The 19657-nt window shown below is 41.3% G+C and overlaps 1 protein-coding gene across 3 annotated transcripts in view; it reads left to right on the top strand.

Moving 5' to 3' along the window:
- The window catches only part of scarf2 (scavenger receptor class F, member 2), an 81433-nt gene that overhangs the window by 16083 nt on the left and 45693 nt on the right, over positions 1-19657 (top strand). For all 3 annotated transcript variants that reach the window (XM_048556553.1, XM_048556552.2, XM_048556551.1), the window contains exon 6: positions 18850-19068. In XM_048556553.1, coding sequence (XP_048412510.1) covers positions 18850-19068 — 219 coding nt within the window. The remainder of the gene's footprint in view (positions 1-18849; positions 19069-19657) is intronic.

The following is a 19657-nucleotide window of genomic DNA, read 5'->3' as shown; positions in this document are numbered from 1 at the left end:
AGGGAAGTGTACTGCAGAAAGAGATCTCCTGTTTCAGGAGAGGATTGGAGATAAAATTATGTGATCAAATTTGCTTTGTTTATCTGAGCCATTAGTGCTAGAAGAAAGAATTCATCTGTGGGCTGTTTTGGTTATTGGTCTAAAGTAAAAGAGTAAAACTTGAATGAGCTTATGCAGCTCCCAGAAAAAGGCTGACAGAGTCCCTGGAGTGAGAATTAGGAGCAGGTTGAGGCCACTCGTGACACAGGGAATGTGAGCACTTAAAATAAAAACATGTGGAACTTTTCAAACAGGATCACAGAATATTGCAAAGAAGGATGTAAGACAATCTGCAACACAGTCTAGACAACAGGAAGACCAGATCAAAACACACACACAGCCGCAGTATGTGGGCAGACGTGCAGAATATTAATTAGGAGGAGGCAGGGCTATCAGGAATTTATGAACTCGCGCTCTCTCTTTCTTCTTCACAGTTTCACTCACACTACATAGGCTTTACTGGTTTAAGTATGCAGCTTGATACATTTTCTTATTCATATGACAATTAATTCTGATCTGTACAAAATGTTGTGTGAGAATGCAATACAACATGCAGAAATCTAATGCCAATCCCTTAATTGCCATCAGTTCAGCTCACAATCGCTGCTCCAAAGTGTGCAATTGTTACACATAATCATTTTCCTTTTATAATTTTTTTCAGCACATGCCAGATAGAAGTCAAGACTTAAACATGACCTACTATTATTAATTTGGGCTCTTAAGTTTTCAAGAAAGGCTTCCAGGACTTGTATACATCATACAATAGAAAACGGACTGCCTTTCAAGTTCAGAGAGGAATATACCTCTGAGATGTGTTAGAGAGAACATGATTTGAACTACAAATTCAGAGCTAGAGGAAATAGGCTATAAGTTAACAAGTGGTAAGCAATGCAAATGTTTAAAGTTTTCTTTATTTTTTCCCGGAGGAGTTGTTGTGTGGAACAGAGTTCCGGCTGAAATCAGTCACCATGGTGTAAAATGATTTGTTAAAAAGGGGAAAATTGTGGCCACAGGTTATAATGTCAGTATATGATGTGATAATCATGTGCTCTATGAGATGCAAAGGGGCAAGTATTCACGTACAGACTATGAGTGTTCCTCCCAGCCCCAATAAAGAACGCACAAATTTTCCTGGACACCCAACTGATTCAGTGAGTACTTGCTCTCTTGTGTCTTAAAATGACAAGCTTGGTCCTACATATATTTCAGCCTGATTAGTTTGCAGTGAGTGGTTTGCCTCCTGACTCCCCAAAGTTTCTTTACCACCTACAAGCACAAATCATGTGTGTGAAGTACACTCTCCGTATGCCCGCAAAAGTGCAGCTCCACAAACACTCAACATCATCCAGGGCTAAGCATTCTAATCGATCAGTAGCCCATCCACCAGCGTAAACACTTACTGTTTCCACTATTGGTGCAATGCTCTGACGTTGCTGTACACAGTCTATAGGATATACTGGAGCAACTTGTCAAAACATCTTTGATACACATTCCCAAAAAGACCAATACAGCAAGTTCTCAGGAGGATGATCAGAAAAGCACTGAATGTGAATACCTGCTCCACTGTGTCTGTCTGCTTTCATCATATTACACAACATCTTGACTTACACAGATGCTATCTTTGCTTCATTGTCACTGGGTCAGAATTCTGTCACTCCTTTTGTGACAGTCTGATGAGAGAAGATTAACCTTGTGCTCTACAATGGGACAAGAAGATGGTCCACCATCAACTTCTCAAATTCATGCAGAATATGGGCGATAAATACTGGCTTTGCACAAAATATTTACATCACATTTCGTAAAACACTTGCATTTCTGCAGTTTTTGACTTATTGTCATGTGGCTTGCTAGTGGTTTATTTGAGCCAGCACATAGCCTTTTGGAGCTAAATCATTCTTTGCTCCAGTGCACAGCCTCAGTGAAATTTTTTGGAAGTTGGGCATTTCCATGCTGCCAGCAGAACACTACGTCATCTATGTGTTTTGTTTTTGTAAAGATAATATCTTCTTATTTTCATTTGTCTATGTTTTTTCTTGTGGATTGAAATGGGCAAAGAACAGCTTTAAAAACCACAGATGACTGCACTTTTTAAAAGCAAGTAACTTGACTCACATTGTAAGTATTGCTTACACAGCTGCTTGCTCAAGCAGTAGTGGAAGCTTAGTTTGCAGATGAGCAGAAGCCAAGAAGTGTGCTTGAATAGAGCTTTGGCTGGTAACTAGTAGCAGAAGGATCTGCAGACAGTGAGCACTTATCAATGATAAAGGCCTCCTGCCTGGCAACAATTATGTGATTGGTTCCCAGATAGCTGACCAGCTAAGGGCTGTGAATGTTTTGGCAGGATCCATCAAACCTCTAATGAGAAAGAGCTGTTTTTGCTTAGCAGTAAAAAAAATCTCAAATTTGAAGACAGCAGGTTTATTTCCACTTTAAGACCATAAGACACAGGAGTGGAAGTAAGGCCATTTGGCCCATCAAGTCCACTCCGCCATTTAAATCATGGCTGATGGGCATTTCAACTCCACTTCCCTGCACGCTCCCCTTAGCCCTTGATTCCTTGTGAGATCAAGAATTTATCGATCTCCGCCTTGAAGGCAGCTAATGTCTCAGCCTCCACTGCATTCTGTGGCAATGAATTCCACAAGCCCACCACTGTCTGGCTGAAGAAATGTCTCCTCATTTCCATTTTAAATTTACCCCCTCTATTTCGAAGGCTGTGCCCACGGGTCCCAGTCTCCACGCCTAACGGAAACAGCTTCCCAGCGTCTACCCTTTCTAAGCCATACATTATCTTGTAAGTTTCTGTTAGATCTCCCCTTTACCTTCTAAATTCTAATAAATACAATCCCAGGATCCTTAGCGATTCATCATACATTAAACCTACCATTCCAGGGATCATCCGTGTGAATCTCCGCTGGACACGCTCCAGGGCTAGTATGCCCTTCCTGAGGTGTGGGGCCCAAAATTGGACACAGTATTCTAAATGGGGCCAAACTAGAGCTTTATAAAGCCTCAGAAGCACATCACTGCTTTTATATTCCAACCCTCTTGAGATAAACGACAACATTACATTCGCTTTCTTAATCACAGACTCTACCTGCAAGCTAACTTTTAGCGAATCCTGGCCCAACACTCCCAGATCCCTTCTGCTTTACGAATTTTCTCACTGTTTCGAAAATAGTCCATGCTTTTTCTCTTTTTTCCAAAGTGCAAAACCTCACATTTGCTCAAATTGAATTTTATCAGCCATTTCCTGGACCACTCCCCTAAACTGTCTAAATCTTTCTGCAGTCTCCCCACTTCCTCAGTACTACCTGCCCGTTTACCTAGCTTCGTATCATCGGCAAACTTCTCCAGAATGCCCCCAACCCCTTCATCCAGATCATTAGTATATAAAGTGAATAGCTGCAGCCCCAACACTGAACCCTGCGGGACACTACTTGTCACCGGTTGCCATTCAGAAAAAGAGCCTTTTATCCCAATGCTCTGCCTTCTGTCAGACAGCCAATCCTCAATCCAAGCCAGTAACTCACCTCGAACACCATGGGCCCCCACCTTGCTCAGCAGCCTCCCGTGAGGCATCTTATCAAAGGCCTTTTAGAAGCCCAGATAGATAACATCTACTGGATTTCCCTGGTCTAACATACTTGTTACCTCTTAAAAGAATTCTAACAGGTTTGTCAGGCACGACCTCCCCTTACTAAATCCATGCTGACTTGTTCTAATCTGACCTTGCACTTCCAAGAATTTAGAAATCTCATCCTTAACAATGGATCCAAGAATTTTACCAACAACTGTGGGTAGGCTAATCGGCCTATAATTTTCCAACTTTTGCCTTGATCCTCTCTTAAACAAGGGGGTTACAACAGCAATTTTCCAATCATCTGGGACTTTCCCAGACTCCAGTGACTTTTGAAAGATCACAACCAAAGCCTCCGCTATTTCCTCAGCCACCTCCCTCAGAACTCTAGGATGTAGCCCATCAGGACCAGGAGATTTATCAATTTTTAGACCTTTTAGCTTTTCTAGCACTTTCTCTTTTGTAATGCCAACCATGCTCAACTCTGCCCCCTGACTCTCCCTAATTGTTGGCATACTACTCATGTCTTCCACAGTGAAGACTGACGCAAAGTACTTATTAAGTTCTTCAGCTATTTCCTTATCTCCCATCACTAGCCTTCCAGCATCAATTTGGAACGGCCCAATTTCAACTTTTGCCTTTTATTTGTTTCTTATGTATTGAAAGAAACTTTTACTATCATTTCTAATATTACTAGCTAGCCTACCTTCATATTTGATCCTCTCCTTCCTTACTTCTCTCTTTGTTATCCTCTGTTTGTTTTTGTAGCCTTCCCAATCTTCTGGTTTCCCAGTGCTCTTGGCCACTTTATAGTGGCCAAGGGCTTTCCAGTGCTGTCAGTAGTGACAAATAAAGATCTTTTAACTTATCAGTTATAAGTGTGAACCATCAGCCTTGCACCTCCTGCAAACACATAAAAGTATCTAGAGAAGCAATGTTTTGTTCATCACAAGAAATATATCTCAGCAAATGGTCTGGGTGTATGTGCATGTGTGTGCATAAGAGGGTTAGAGTTTCAACTAGTAGTTATGCAGAGATGGTTCATAATTCTATACTGGTAGCTGGAATATATTTATTTGTAAAAAATAGTCATTTTTGTTACATACAGAAACCTACTCCATGCTTTCTGTCGACCTTGGGACTGAAAGACAGGTAAATTGGGTAATTCTAGCTAAACATCTAACTTTCATGATGACTCCAGGAATAATGGGCTTCATCTCCAACACACTACCTGACTGAGGCTTAACATTATATTTGGGCATTCACAGGACTATTTCAGCTGTCGACTTTGTACATAGGGTGTTCAATCCTTGCTGACCAGCACGGGTCACTTCATACCAATGTCCATTATTCGTTAGCTGTTCACTGTTATAAATCTTTAGTTTCCCCAGCAAACCTTTCTGGAATCTTTCCTAAATCTTTCTCCAGGTGCATGGCTGAGATCACCACTTTGAGTCAATGAATATAAAATTTTAAACCTACTGAATTGGTCTTTTAAGTTGATCCTTATCTGTCGGGAATCTTTCAGCTCTTCGGCTGTTAATTTTAATATATTACATCTATGTAGGCCTTCTTCCCAATTGCTAAGCAAGTCTTAATGACTTGCTTTTTTACATTGATCACATCTGAGTCTAGAAACCATAACGCTGACGACTGTTTGAACATTTAAACTCTTACGAAGGTCTGTTGTGTCACAAATTAAACTACAAAATGTTATGTATTTTCTGAGAATATGCCTTTGACCTCCTTCTGCAGGTTATAGAATCAGCACACATAAATTTTCCTGTTTATTTTCTGAGAAAGCATTTTTAAAATGCTGTAGTTTGGAATTGAGTGTTTAATCTTTTGCAAATTAGGAATATTGTTGCAATAAAGCTCTCTCTAACCTTTTGAAAACCATTTCCAAGGCATTTAAGTCTACCAAGTATTCTTACAATAAGATAGGAATATCTTTCCTTCTTTCTCTTTACTTAAACAAAATGGTGAATTCACTTTTATCCCTCCATTTTCAAAATGGTGACCACGAACATGCCTGATTTAACAAATATTCTCAACTTATAGTAACAATTTTTCAGGCCTCAGAATTGTTTTTCTGATTGGATTGGTTTGTTTTATCTTCTAAAACAGCTTTCTCACAGTTCCAATTCAGTTTTGCTCACAGCATTTGGTATAAACAGTTTCTTATTTCTTCTGGAGTTGCTTGCTGGTATTTACTTAATTATATACTCACTGGTCTACAGAACTGTTCTGCAGCATTTCAGTCAATGCTTCTCTTGAGACTCATAAAGGATTCTGACATTGTTGATAGATTTAAAGAAAGCTTCAAAAAAACTTCCTTCAAATCCATTGCTTGTCACTGTGTAATGGCAATAAAATTTGTCTAAATAATCCATCACACTTCATGGATTAATTAATTCTATGGTTTATTTGGAATAGTAAAGCACATTCCAAGTTATTAAACAAAGCATGCTGTAGAAAAACAAAGCACTATTTACACACTCAGACTAGCTGACTGATAGGTAGAGTTGTAGTGCCCTATATGCACAGCACTTGGTGTCCTTAAAAGCAAATTCTCTCTAAGGCAAAAATATGTATATACAACATTGCTGCAAGAGGTGGCATTGCTGTGGGACCTCGTATTGCTTTAAGAGGTGGCATTGATGTAGGAGGTGGTATTGCTGTTTGAGGCAGCATTGCTACTTGTGGTTGCATTTGGGGAAGACATGACATTGCTATACAAGGTGACGTTGCTGCAGCAGGTTGCATTGCTATTCAAGCTTACATTCCGTAAGAGGTGGCAATGCCATCTGAAATGGCATTGCTTTCAGAGGTGGTGATGGTACCGTCAGAGGTGTTGTTGCTGTCAAGATTGGAGAGAGAAATGGTGGGCATTGGTGCCCTGCTTCTGGGTCCTTTTTCACTCCTCCATTTAACCCTTAACAGCTTTGGTAGAGTGCATTTTTGATGCACTTGGGATCCTACAGAATGAAATAATGCAACACAAAGGAGTTATTCATCTCAAAGACTGTAGTGTTCTCTCTAATCAATCCTACCATAACTATTCTTTGCCTATGTATATTTTTCTCTAAGTATTTATCCAATTATTTTTGAACACTGTTTTGAATTTGTATCCACCTCAATATCAAGAAGGGAGTGCATTCCATATCACAATCATTATTCACGTTTTTCTTTATGTTGGCTCTGTTTCTTTGTAAATAAGTGAATGAAGTTAAAAGTGGGCAATCTGATCATTGATTCCCTAGCCTTTGAAAAAGCTTCTACTTATTCCCTTCATAAATTTAGAAATTGCTGTGAAATCCCCTCAAGCATTTTGTTTCTAAGGGAGAACAATGCTTACATCTCTGCAATCTCTCATCTGAAAAGCAAGTCTTCTAAATATCTTCTGAAGTCTCTACAAAGCCTTCACATCCTTTTGGTGCCCCGAAGTGCAAATCATAGTTACGGTAGGGTTGAAATGGTATATATCTTTGCTTTTGTACTGTATGCTTCCATCTATTAAGACCACCAAAACTGCACATTTCAATGTGGTATACTTTGTTCTGTTATGTTTCACAGCTAGTGCCAGTAAACTTCAAAGAAGATGCCCATGATATTGGCACCAGATCATAATGTGTGACCTGAGGGATTCCGCCTCCATCTTGATCCCTTTGAAGATTGACGCATGATGAAATCATGCTACTTTTTGTAACTGAATGACATAATGTTAACAAAGTCACAGACTGCCTGTGACTGTAATATTTATGTGTGTCAGTGACCTATATCAAAGTTCTGTTGGATCTTTTAATACCATGTTACCCACGTCCTGGGTCAATGTCATACAGTCATTAAGTCAGACAGCACAGGAACAGACATTTCTGTCCAAATCATCCATGCAATAAGTGTTCCCGAACTAAACTAAAGCGTTTGCCTGCATTTGGCCCAAATCCCTCTCAACCATTTCTACACATGTACCTGCCCAAATGTCTTTTAAATGTTGTAACTATACCTGCACCTACCATTTCCTCGGGCAGTTCATTCCGCTTACCAACCACCCTCTGTGAAAATGTTGCCCCTCAGGTCCCTTTTAAATCTTTCCCCTCTCCCATTAAACCTATGCTGCCTTGTTTTGAACTCGCCAACTAGGGAAAAGGCCTTTGCTATTCACCTTACCTACGCTCCTCATGATTTTATAAACCTCTATAAGGTCATCCCTCGATTATATACAATCCAGCAAAACAAGTGATACAAGAAATAATATAAAGCATTCCTGCAGCAGGTGAAGATACCCTCCTGGAAATAAAAATTACCTTACACTTTACAACCACCATGTTATCAAATAATTACAGCTTGATTGTTCTAATTATGCAAACGTAAGCTTCATTTCTTTGAACCTAGACCAATGTCAAAATAGTATTTTTCTAGGACTCAAGATTGTTTTTCAGGATCAGATTTTTTTGATTGCACTTCTTGAACTGTGGACATTGTTGCTTTATAGGTGATGTAGCAACCAATTTTCTGAAAGTATACTTCTATGTCAGCAGCAGTGAAGATGATCGGATGATCTGTTGTGATATTGATTGAAGGATAATTATTACTGGGCACACTGCGGATTATTCCCCTGTTATTCTTTGAGATTGCACAATGAGATCTTTCTACACTATTTATGAATGCAGCTAGGGCTTCACCTGAAAGTGTATCTCCAACAATGCAGCACTCCGTTCCTATTCATGCTGAGTGGGCATTGAACCCACAGCTTTCAGCGATGTCAGTGCTAACGACCAGTCATCCAGTCATAGTCATACAGCATGGAAACAGACCGTTTAGTCCAACCAGTCCATCTAATCCAGGCTGACCATAATCCCAAACTGAACTAGTCCCACATGCCTGTGCTTGCCCCATATCCTTCCAGACATTTCTTATTCAAGTACTTATCCAAACATCTTTTAAATGTAGTATCTGTACCTTCAACCACCACTTCCTTTGGAAGTTCATTCCACAAACAAATTGCTTTCTAAAATAGTTGCCCCTTATGTCTTTTTTAAATCTCTGCTCACCGAAAAAATATGCTGTGTGGTGTTGAAACTCCCAGCATAGGGAAAGGACTGCCATTCACCTTATCTATACTGCTCATGGTTTTTGAACCTCCATAAGGTCACCCCTCAACCTCCCACACTCCAGTGAAAATGTCCCAGGTTATCCAGCCTCTTATAATTGAAACTCTCCATTCTCAGCAACGTCCTGGTAAATATTTTCTGAACCCTCTCCAGCTTAATAATATCCTTCCTATAACTGACGCAGCTGACATTATACATCTGTGGTATCTGATATGTTGGTCAATATCCTACCAGGGGCTTTGTGATTCCCAATACCAGGATGAAACATATGGTTTAAACCTGAACTTGATGACAACAGGACTGCTCGGCCAGGAGGGAGTTTGCCTCTGCACTGCACCTCCCAGTCGCAAACCATTTCCACTCCCCCTCCCATTCTCTAGATGACATGTCCATCATGGGCCTCTTGCACTGCCACAATGATGCCACCCGAAGGTTGCAGGAACAGCAACTCATATTCCGCCTGGGAACCCTGCAGCCATATGGTATCAATGTGGACTTCACCAGTTTCAAAATCTCCCCTTCCCCTACTGCATCCCTAAACCAGCCCAGTTCGTCCCCTCCCCCCACTGCACCACACAACCAGCCCAGCTCTTCCCCCCCACCCACTGCATCCCAAAACCAGTCCAACCTGTCTCTGCCTCCCTAACCGGTTCGTCCTCTCACCCATCCCTTCCTCCCACCCCAAGCCGCACCCCCAGCTACCTACTAACCTCATCCCACCTCCTTGACCTGTCCGTCTTCCCTGGACTGACCTATCCCCTCCCTACCTCCCCACCTATACTCTCTCCACCTATCTTCTTTACTCTCCATCTTCGGTCGGCCTCCCCCTCTCTCCCTATTTATTCCAGTTCCCTCCCCCCATCCCCCTCTCTGATGAAGGGTCTAGGCCCGAAACGTCAGCTTTTGTGCTCCTGAGATGCTGCTTGGCCTGCTGTGTTCATCCAGCCTCACATTTTATTATCAGGGAGTTTGCCTACCTTTGGCTAAGTTCCTCCCGGTAGGTCCCACAGTTCTGTAAATTGGATTTTGTTTCCTTGAAACCGAGAGCTGATGTACCTTGCTGTAGGGAAGCTGCCCTGGTTGCATGATTGCATTGGAGACATGGCAGGGTGATGATGCCTCTAAGTGGCTCCTTTCTATTCTACTGTTCACCTGGTAACATCTCTTCTTGCCAGCTGCTCAGAGACAGTAAAATATTTCTCATTTGTACCTGGTAATTTGGGGATATTTGACATTGGAACCCTGGTAAATCTAAGATGTGACATATTTCAGGTATTCCAGTCTGGATGTTTCTGGGGTTTTCAAGGTATTGTGCAAATATGCGTCTTCAGCAGAGCAATAAAAATTTGGCTGAGCTTGCAATGCTGCTGCTGGTTCTACAGAAGCCCAATAAATTGACTATTGGGGCCAGAATGCTTCCAGGAATCTCTAATGAGGCTTGCATGGCACAGGTTAACTGACTCAGTGCCAAAACAAGAATGCCAGAATGTCATGTTGGGCTGTTGACCTCATTACTCAATGTGACAAATGTTTTGGAGTTTGCAAGCCCCAGAGATCACCCTCTTCTTTTTACTTATGACTCAACGTATACTCAACTGCTCTTTTTTTTATTTTTTCATGGGAAGTGGGCACCATGGACAAGGCTCGTATGTGCTGCCTATCATTAAATGCAGTGAGTGAAGTGAGCCCTTTCGGAGTCTTGCACATTACTGTGGATTCGGAAATCAGCTGGAGGCCAGACTGGGCAAGGAGAGCAGATGACCTTTTCTAATGGGCAATAATGAAGCTGATGGATTTTATGACAATGACTGATAGTTTCATGATCACCATCACTGAGACTAACGGTCAGTTTTATATTTTTCATTAACTGAATTCTAATTCCACCAGTTGTCATGGTGATATTTACACCCTTGTCTTCAGAGCAGCTCTGAGGAAGGATCACCGGACGTGAAACATGAACTCTGTTTTTTCCTTCACAGATGCTGCCAAACCTGCTGAGCTTTTCCAGCAACTTTTGTTTTTGCTCTTCAGATTATTTAGTCTGGTTCTCAGGATGACTAAACCAAGGATATTATAGCTATGCCGGAGACACTTCCATACCTCACCAACACGGTTTAAAGATCTTGGCATCCAACATGCAGCTAAGCTAGTTTTGATTAACTTTTACCATTTCAAGGTTTGGAGAATAGTGTGCTATGAGAGAGAAGCCAGTGATTTTTAGGATTTTGTAAGCAACATTATTGCATTGTTACTATGAAGTCAAAGAAATTACCTACCTGTAACAAAGCCTGTTAGAGCTATTGAGCTATGAATGTAGTTACTCTTGCGATTAAGTTGTGGTGAGGACACAGTGCACTTCCCACAGAAAAGAAAAACAATGCACACAGGCAGGAGAGTAGTCAATAGTAAACATGAAGCGTTTTCAGGCAGCACTTCCACATCCACCTCAGGCAGGAGCAATGTGTGGGGTGGCTATAATTCACAGAGGCGACTGGAATATGCAACAGTACGAAAGAGCACAGAGCAAAGCAAGAACACCTGTGTCATACCTCACCACATTCACATCCTGACTCCACGAACCTCTAAGATGTTTGCAATGCCATTGTCTGAGATGGAGGTTGCAAGTGTCACACAAATCATGGTGTTTCCTTCACAGAGATCTGCAGCAGTTAGCATAATTCAAACCCTTGAGGATGCAGGTTGTGGGTCCTGGCTATCTAAAAATATAAATGCAGAAGGCAAGCATTGGATTCAAAGAAGCAGGTGTTGGCAGTGAAGCAAGGGACCTTTATTGGCATGATCAGGAGTTATTGCCAGAGACCAGCATGAGGGTGAGGTGGGATTTGTAAAGGGACATACAGTAGGAAAATACCATTACCCTGAACATTCCCAATGACACTGGGTGCAATCAGCTGTGTCATAGCCAACTTCATGATACTCAGCACATTGTCCAGTGGGTTCATATATAGCAGATTTTTCTGTCATACCTCCGGTCTTGCTCTGTTTCATTTTGCTATGGGCCATTTTGTTTTGCAAAAAAGAGGAAAGGATATTGATGAATAGCTGCAATATGTCTGGGTGACAAATGCTTTTGAGCTGAATAACTTCAGACATATGGAAACCATATGGGATCGATTTGAGGCTGATGCATGTGCATAGAGGTGAGGTGGACTCAATGTTCCCTGGAAGCTACATGAACATGTAAAATGTTTAAAGGCACCATGCATTTAAATAAATTGCCTGCACTCTCCGAAGAATATTGGAGGGTACTTGGGACAATATCTGAATATGAGGCGTAAGTGCTGATTGCCAGTGGGTGAGTGATGTGGAATATGGTGTATAGAGTAGTATGAAAAGGTGATGTGACAATAGGTAGGAGATACCAGTGAAAATGCCACTCGTGAGCCCTTGATTTTCTTACGGAAAGGATTCCATGAATTTATTTCCCTAACCACCACCTTCCACTCCTCAGGACAGTGTTTTTGTTGTTTTAAGCCATACATACAAAAGCAATGAGGTGACGTTGAACTGGTGTGAGACTCTTGTTAGGCGTCAGCTGGAGTGTTGTGTACATTTTTGGGTGCCACATTATAGCAGGATGCAAAGGCATTAGAGGCAGAAGCCATGTGCAAAATTGGTTTTTGGAGATGAGAAGCTTCAGTTAGGAAGAAAGTTTGAAGATGTTGGGTTTGTTCTCTTGGAAGAAAGGAGATCAGATAAAGATTTTCAAAATCATTTGGTTTTTGGCTGAGGTAGCGAGGACCTGTTCCCTTGTAAAAGGAACACGAATGGGAGGATACAGACTTAAGGTGAATTGCAAGATAAGTAAGGGGAAAAAACACACCTTTTTACACAGCAAGTAGTTTTTGTATGGAATGTATTGCCTAGAAATATGATAGAGGCAGGCTGGATTGAATCATTCAGGAAATTATGGAGCAATTATTGGTTAAATTTAATGTGCAGGGGTGTGGGGGAAAGCAGAAGATTGGCACTAAGAAATGAAGCTTGTTTGAAGAGCTAATATATACAATCGGCTGAATGGTCTCCTTCTGCGGCATAAGGCTACTGTGATTCTGAGTGTTTGTTTTGAGGGCCACTAGTCCTGACAGAAACATTGCTTCTCCCCTTGTCTACACCTTGTGTACAAATGCCTCCAGCATGTCATTGAAACTTGTGTGAGCTCTTTCTCTAAACTTCATTTAAATGTCCTTCTCCTACAGAGAATTGGACCTGAAAACAGGAACAATAGAATTGTCAGAATATTGATTTTTTAAAAAATGTTGTTAGGTGTGGCATTGGTCTTTCATTGCATTGCTACACTTGTTCTCTGTTGAATTTGCCTTGCCATTAGTCCCAAGTAGTAGTAGGTTCCAGTGCAGTTCTAATTTTAGAAAAGTGCTACAATGTGTGATAGTTTACATCTAAGGAAAGAGAAAGTGACTGATGCTAAATTAATATTTAGCCTTTAATTGTTCCCAAGTGCACCCAATTCCAGAAAACTATGTGGGTGGGTTCTCCCTCTCCGAATGGGTAACCATTTTTAACTCTGTGGGAGGGAAGAGAGATGTGACATCAATTTAGCATTGACACTATTGCCAAGAAATCCAAAATAAATGTTGTTTAAATAAAGCCTATTCCATAAGTAGAGCTGTTCTCTTCCTTCTTCCTGAGTCTGTAATCTATTGAATCAAGACGCTTTTCATATTCCTTTGCTGTGTCTAATTATTTTACAAGATTTCAAGTCTGGAGATCTCCTTATCTCCCTCAACCCTTCCTGTATTCTATAAACTATAAGCTTTGAAATCTTGACTTGATGTCACCATATCTCTATTCCCCAGTCTGTGTTGTCTTATTATTTCCTGTGCTGACCTTTGTCACGTCTCGCACTATGAACTTAGTCCTTCAGTAAAACTGATTAAAATAGAAATATTTTTAGAAACTACTCATGGTCCCTGCTCTGGATTTGGCTTTGATGGGCATTAGGATTGCCTTAGGAGGGGTAAACTGATACTTTTTATTGGCTTTAAAAAGGGAAGTGATAGTGACAATTTTGTATAAATCAGTCTGAATATCGCTAAATTTTAAAAAGGCTATATTAGGAATGGACAACAAACTAGTTCGCCTATTCGTTCAAAGGCATGAAGATTATTAATGAAGGAATTCAACTGTGCAAATTTGTACAAATATACTTTTTAACAAGCAGACACACATGTAACCTCCAGGTGTGTAAAGAAAATGTAAGAAACTATAGAGGCTTACCTTAGAAGCACTCTGGCAAAATAACTAAGTCCAGATCTTTTTTTTAAAAAATTGCCATTTGTTCCAAGTGTTGGTCTGTGTTGGAAGTCCCTTTGAGCACAAGCTGTTGCTTGTGAATTGGTGCGTTTTTGTGGATTTTGTGGACATTAGAGTTTAGAAGGTTGATGGGAGATCTAATAGAAACTTACAAAATAATGTATGGCTTAGAAGGGGTGGACGCTAGGAAGTTGTTTCCGTTAGGCAGGGAGACTAGGACCCATGGGCACAGCCTTAAAATTAGAGGGGGTAAATTTAAAATGGAAATGAGATGACATTTCTTCAGCCAGAGAGTGGTGGGCTTGTGGAATTCGTTGCCACGGAGTGCAGTGGAGGCCGGGACGCTGGATGCCTTCAAGGCAGAGATCGACAAATTCTTGATCTCACAAGGAATCAAGGGCTACGGGGAGAGCGCAGGGAAGTGGAGTTAAAATGCCCATCAGCCATGATTTAAATGGTAGTATGAACTTGATGGGCCGAATGGCCTTACTTCCACTCCTATGTCTTGTGGTCTTATGATTGGTCTCAGCTGGCTGAATTCACTTTTCTGGAGACATTGGCATACATTTTAAATTCTGCCTTCAGAACATGCAACTTGCAGTAATGAGGCCTCCCAGTTGGTTTTTAAATCATAAACTTTGATAATGGAGGTTCAGAGAAAATACCAAAAGAGGGCAAAAATGTTGTCGCTTCAGGCTAATTATTGCTGTCACTCTGTTCAAATCAAATGTTGTTTTACTTTTTTACCTCCAAGTGCATCGTTTGATTCCCTGAAAATATTGTAGCCTTGGTTTTCCATCCAAGCAGCATGTTCCTTACGAATGCAACATTGTTCTATGTTTGTAGCAATGTTTGCAACCCAGGCTAGAGCAATCTTAGCTGTCTGCAAAATGCCCAGCACTGCTGGAAGAAGGTCAATGTTCCTCTCCACCCTGCCAGTGTGCCACCATCTTTTCTCCGATACATCACTTAGTCCGTCTCTGCTATTGTACCTAACTCCCACCATAGTTCTTGCTTTACTACTGTCACTGTTTCCTCTAACATCTTGCTCACCTGCCCTTACATAGCCCCACATGTGATATCACTCTGTAAACCCTCTGTGCCAGCTGCGCACTCGCTCAGGAAACCTCTCCTCACATAGCAACACTACTCGCTATGCCACCCAATTTCATCTTCCATAATACCCACTTCTCTCTACGTCCAGGAGCAGAATAGCTCACAATAGGGCAGAGAGTTAAGGTGGATGAAGAAGGAGCTGCCCAGTCATTCATCTCCTCACCCCTTACCGGCAGAGGATCCTGACTCTGAGTAAGGCTTGTACTGGTATCAGAAACTGTCCTTGACTTTCTGTACTCAGAACTCATGAGCAAAGGCTATCCCACTTGATTGGCCTCTTGGACTGAGGATTGCTGGCAACCAAGCTTCCAGGTTTTGTGTCAGCATCATGTCATATGACAAGGCAGTTATAAAATGAGCTTGGAATCTCTGGCTAAGGGGCAAATGTCTGAAAAGGCAAAGTAAGACAATGCAAGGCAGAGTTGCTGTGAGCATACAGGTGGACACAGAGTGAGTGAGCCCTATGGTAGCAAGTGAAATGTCTGGAGATGCAGTGTGGTATAGTCCTTGAGCTGGGCATCGGTGCGTGAGCACACAGTGTGTCCTTGTAGCATCATTACAAATGGTGGTTGGCAGTGCACATAGTGTGGCATAGAAGTGCAGAAGCAACCTGTAATTGAATTGAGAATGCACCATGAAGTTTCATAGGGCCTGGAACATATTGATAGCCAAAGTTCATGCATGTGGGTACCCATGGACCATGTCTGAGATGGAATCATAAGCATGGACAACACCGTTCAACTTGTCCATGCCAACTAGTTTCCCAAACTAAACTAGTCCCACTTGCCTACATTTGGCCCATATCCCTCTAAACCTTTCCTATTCATGTCCTATCCAAATGTCTTTTAAATGTTGTAAATGTACCTGCCTCTACCACTTCCTCTGGTAATTCATTCCACATATGACCCATCTTGTGTGAAAAACGTGCCCTTCAGGCTCCTTTTGAATCGTTCTCCTCTCACCTTAAAAATATACCCTCTAGCTTTGAACTCCACCACCCTGGGGAAAAGACCTTTGCTAGTCACCTTACATATGCCCCTCATGATATTATAAGTTCTGGTATGGTTACACTACCACCTTCTATGCTCCAGTGGAAAATGTCCCAGCCTATCCAGCCTCTCCTAATAACGGAAACCCTCCAGTTCCATAACATTCTTGTAATTTTTTTCTGAACTCTCTCCAATTTAAAATATCCTTCCTATAGCAGGGCGACCAAAACTGTACACAGTACTCCAAAAGTACTATGCCCGGTGTCCAACATGAGGGTTGCTTGTAGCAAGCAGTGAGTGGAACTCATCAAGAACCCAGTGAGCTTTCCTACAGCTAGTTTGTACGGGAGAGTTGTTGAGATTGCAAGCTATGGTGAGTTAGGCTGTAAACAGTGCATTTAACAAGTAATAATGGGCATCAATTGGGAACTCATTGCTACCTTGTGAGAAACTCACTTGAGAAAAGCATAGAGGATTTGAGTGGGGCTCTTGCGATGCATTGGTAATGTCCTTACCTCTGGGTCAGGACGTATTGGTTCTGCTTCTATACCTGCTCCAGATTTTTTGTCATAACAGTTCTGAACAGTTTAATGAAAAACATTTAGGAGTCAGGACTCGGCAACATCCCACCTGATTCTGTCACTCATTTTGATATAGCCCATGTTGCTTAGAGCTTAATAAGATTCTGCTGTATATTATAAAGTGTGAAGCTGGATGAACACAGCAGGCCAAGCAGCATCTTAGGAGCGCAAAAGCTGACGTTTCAGGCCTAGACCCTTCTGATGAAGGGTCTATGCCCGAAATGTCAGCTTTTGCGCTGTGTTCATCCAGCTTCACACTTTGTTATCTCAGATTCTCCAGCATCTGCAGTTCCCATTATTTCTGCTGTATATTGCTTCATGCTTTATCTAAAAATACACTGTGATCCAATATAGGCATAATATTATTCTATACCTGACATTATGTGTACCTTACATGGGAGTGCTTTATTTCACAGTGTGGAGGCAGCCTGATTCTATATTTAACCTGTTTTATACCTGATATGTGAGCTATCTGCTGGCTGTGGGGATGGTTCTCTACTTGTGACACATTTGTTTTGAGGGGTCATGGGGAAAGAGCTTTACTCTACATCCAGCACACACTGTGAGTGACCTGGAATTGCTTGATGATCTTTGTACAGGATTTTTTTAGCTGAATGTAAATATGGTACAAAAAGCAACTGATAAATGGATTATGAGATACATCCATGCTCCAGTCAGAAAGTTTTAAGCAATATTTCATGACAAATTGTGATCTGATGGTCAGTTACTAAGAGTTATGAGAACAGTTTTGATCCCCTTATATGAGGAAGGATGTAACTGCGTTGAAGACAGTTCAAATAAGGTTCACTAGACTAATTCCAGAGATGAAAGGCTTGTTTTATGAGTAGAGTTTGAGCAGTTTTGGCCTATGTTTGCTGGTGTTTGGAAGAATGAGAGGAGATCTAATTGAGGTTTATAACTTGCCAAAGGGACATCGACAAAGTTGACATAGAGCAGATGTTTTCCCTTATGAGCAATATAGAACAGTTTTATGCTCAGGGTGGCAGATTTAAAACAAGACGTGAAGAGAAATTACTTCCCTCAAAGGGTAGTGGTTCTGTATAATTCTCTATCCCACAATGTGGTGGATACTAGCACACAGAATACATTTCAGAAGGAGATAGCACAATTTTTAACGAGCAATGGGTTGAAGGGTTATGGGGAGCGGGCAGGAATGTGGAATTGAGGCTGAGATGAGATTAGTCATGATGATACCAAGTGGCAGAGCAGGTTCAAGGGGATGAATAACCTATTCCTGCTCCTGGTTCTTATGTTCTAAGAACTGTTTGAGAGTTACCCTTGCTGTTCAGCAGTACATTGATCAGTGACTCATTTGCCTCCGTTGAGGGCTGGCCAGTGTGATGTCTTTGGATGTGAGATGTCTCCAGGATGAACCACTTGATGATGCAGGTTAGCTACAAACTCAATTCTCAACCTAAGATTCGGGAACCTACACTTGAGCCAGATAAGACTGCAGTATTCCAAGGTGCAAACTTTGCCTCTCTGATGGGATCTGAAAGCATAAAGTTGTCCCTAAGGACTCGGGTTCTTACTTTGCTCTAAATAATGCAGCAATCCAATGTCATAACAGGTAGCAGTGTGAATGACCATTGGATGCCGTAGCAGACAGAGAACTGTGGCAACATTGTTTAATTTACAGATTGCATTCAACCAAATCTTAACATGTTTTGATGATTTAAACTCAGTTTCATTTTGTAAGGAATACATTGACTCATGCCAGATGCGTGAATTAAAATAATTCGACCCCCCCCACCCCCAAGGTGGTAAAACAACATGGTCTGACAGACTGAAAAGTGAAAGTACAGGGTACAGCTCCACTTCACAGCATAGTCCTTCCTATTGGTGGTAACAGGAAATGCTGACAGGTTTCCTACATGGAAGGAAAAAAAGGCTGCAAATCGAAGCCTAGTAATTACTATTTTAGCAATTGTTTCAACCAATTTAAAAATTCAGAAACTGGCCGGTGTCCATGCTAAAATAGCAGATTAGGAAATGCCAAAAAGCATTGAAGCGCTTATCTATTGAAGACACAAATGGTCATTTCTAGGCCATGTAAATGCCAAAACCTGTTCTTATCTAACAAATCTGAGTATGTTCCTATTTTGTAACCTTAGGTGTGGCCGATGTAAGAATCTTCAGCCCTGTATGATTGCCGATGGTCGATGTTTAGCCTGTGAACCTGGTTGGAATGGAACCAGGTGTGATAAGATCTGTGCTGCCGGATTCTATGGGGAAGGATGTGGAGAGCAATGTCCCCAGTGCAAAGATGGACATGCTTGTAACCATATCAATGGGAAATGCCTGCACTGTAATCCTGGTTGGATTGGAACTCGGTAAGGATTTGCTTTGGTGGTTCATTATTTTAGCAAGCTAAAATTTTTGAGCAAACCTTAAGTTCCACTGGTTTCCTCACCACTTTTGTTTATCCTGGAGGTCTTTACTGTTTGCTGGTTTCATGGCACCGGTGCAATGTACAGTTAACCATTCTTCAAGATTGAATCAAAACAGTGAGTATCCACCATGCTATTCTAGGATGGTCCTTCATGGGATCTATATACACAAGGACCATTGGATAGTGATTACAAATGGGAGACCTTCACTAATTTCCCCTCTCTACAAGTGCCCTGTGTCCAATTGTAGCATGCCTATCAACTGAACTTATCTAACTTATGAACAAACTATGTATAAAATCATAAAATATTCTGCTCTTCATTACTTGACTATCTTTGCTGCATAAACTCAAAAGGCTATGAGAAAGGTATAAATATATTTGTTTGGTAGCACCAAATGTAAACATTGCTGAAAGGAGACAAGAAGTTGAAGAAGTACCCATGATCCCTTTTTTACGTGGAAAACAATATAATGCATTCATAGAACATAGAACATAGAACAGTACAGCACAGAACAGAACAGGCCCTTCAG

This window comes from Stegostoma tigrinum, chromosome 26, assembly GCF_030684315.1.
Source record: "Stegostoma tigrinum isolate sSteTig4 chromosome 26, sSteTig4.hap1, whole genome shotgun sequence".
NCBI classification, from domain to species: domain Eukaryota; kingdom Metazoa; phylum Chordata; class Chondrichthyes; order Orectolobiformes; family Stegostomatidae; genus Stegostoma; species Stegostoma tigrinum.
The sequence above is the reverse complement of the archived record's forward strand: the minus strand, read 5'-3'. Positions and strand labels throughout refer to the sequence as shown.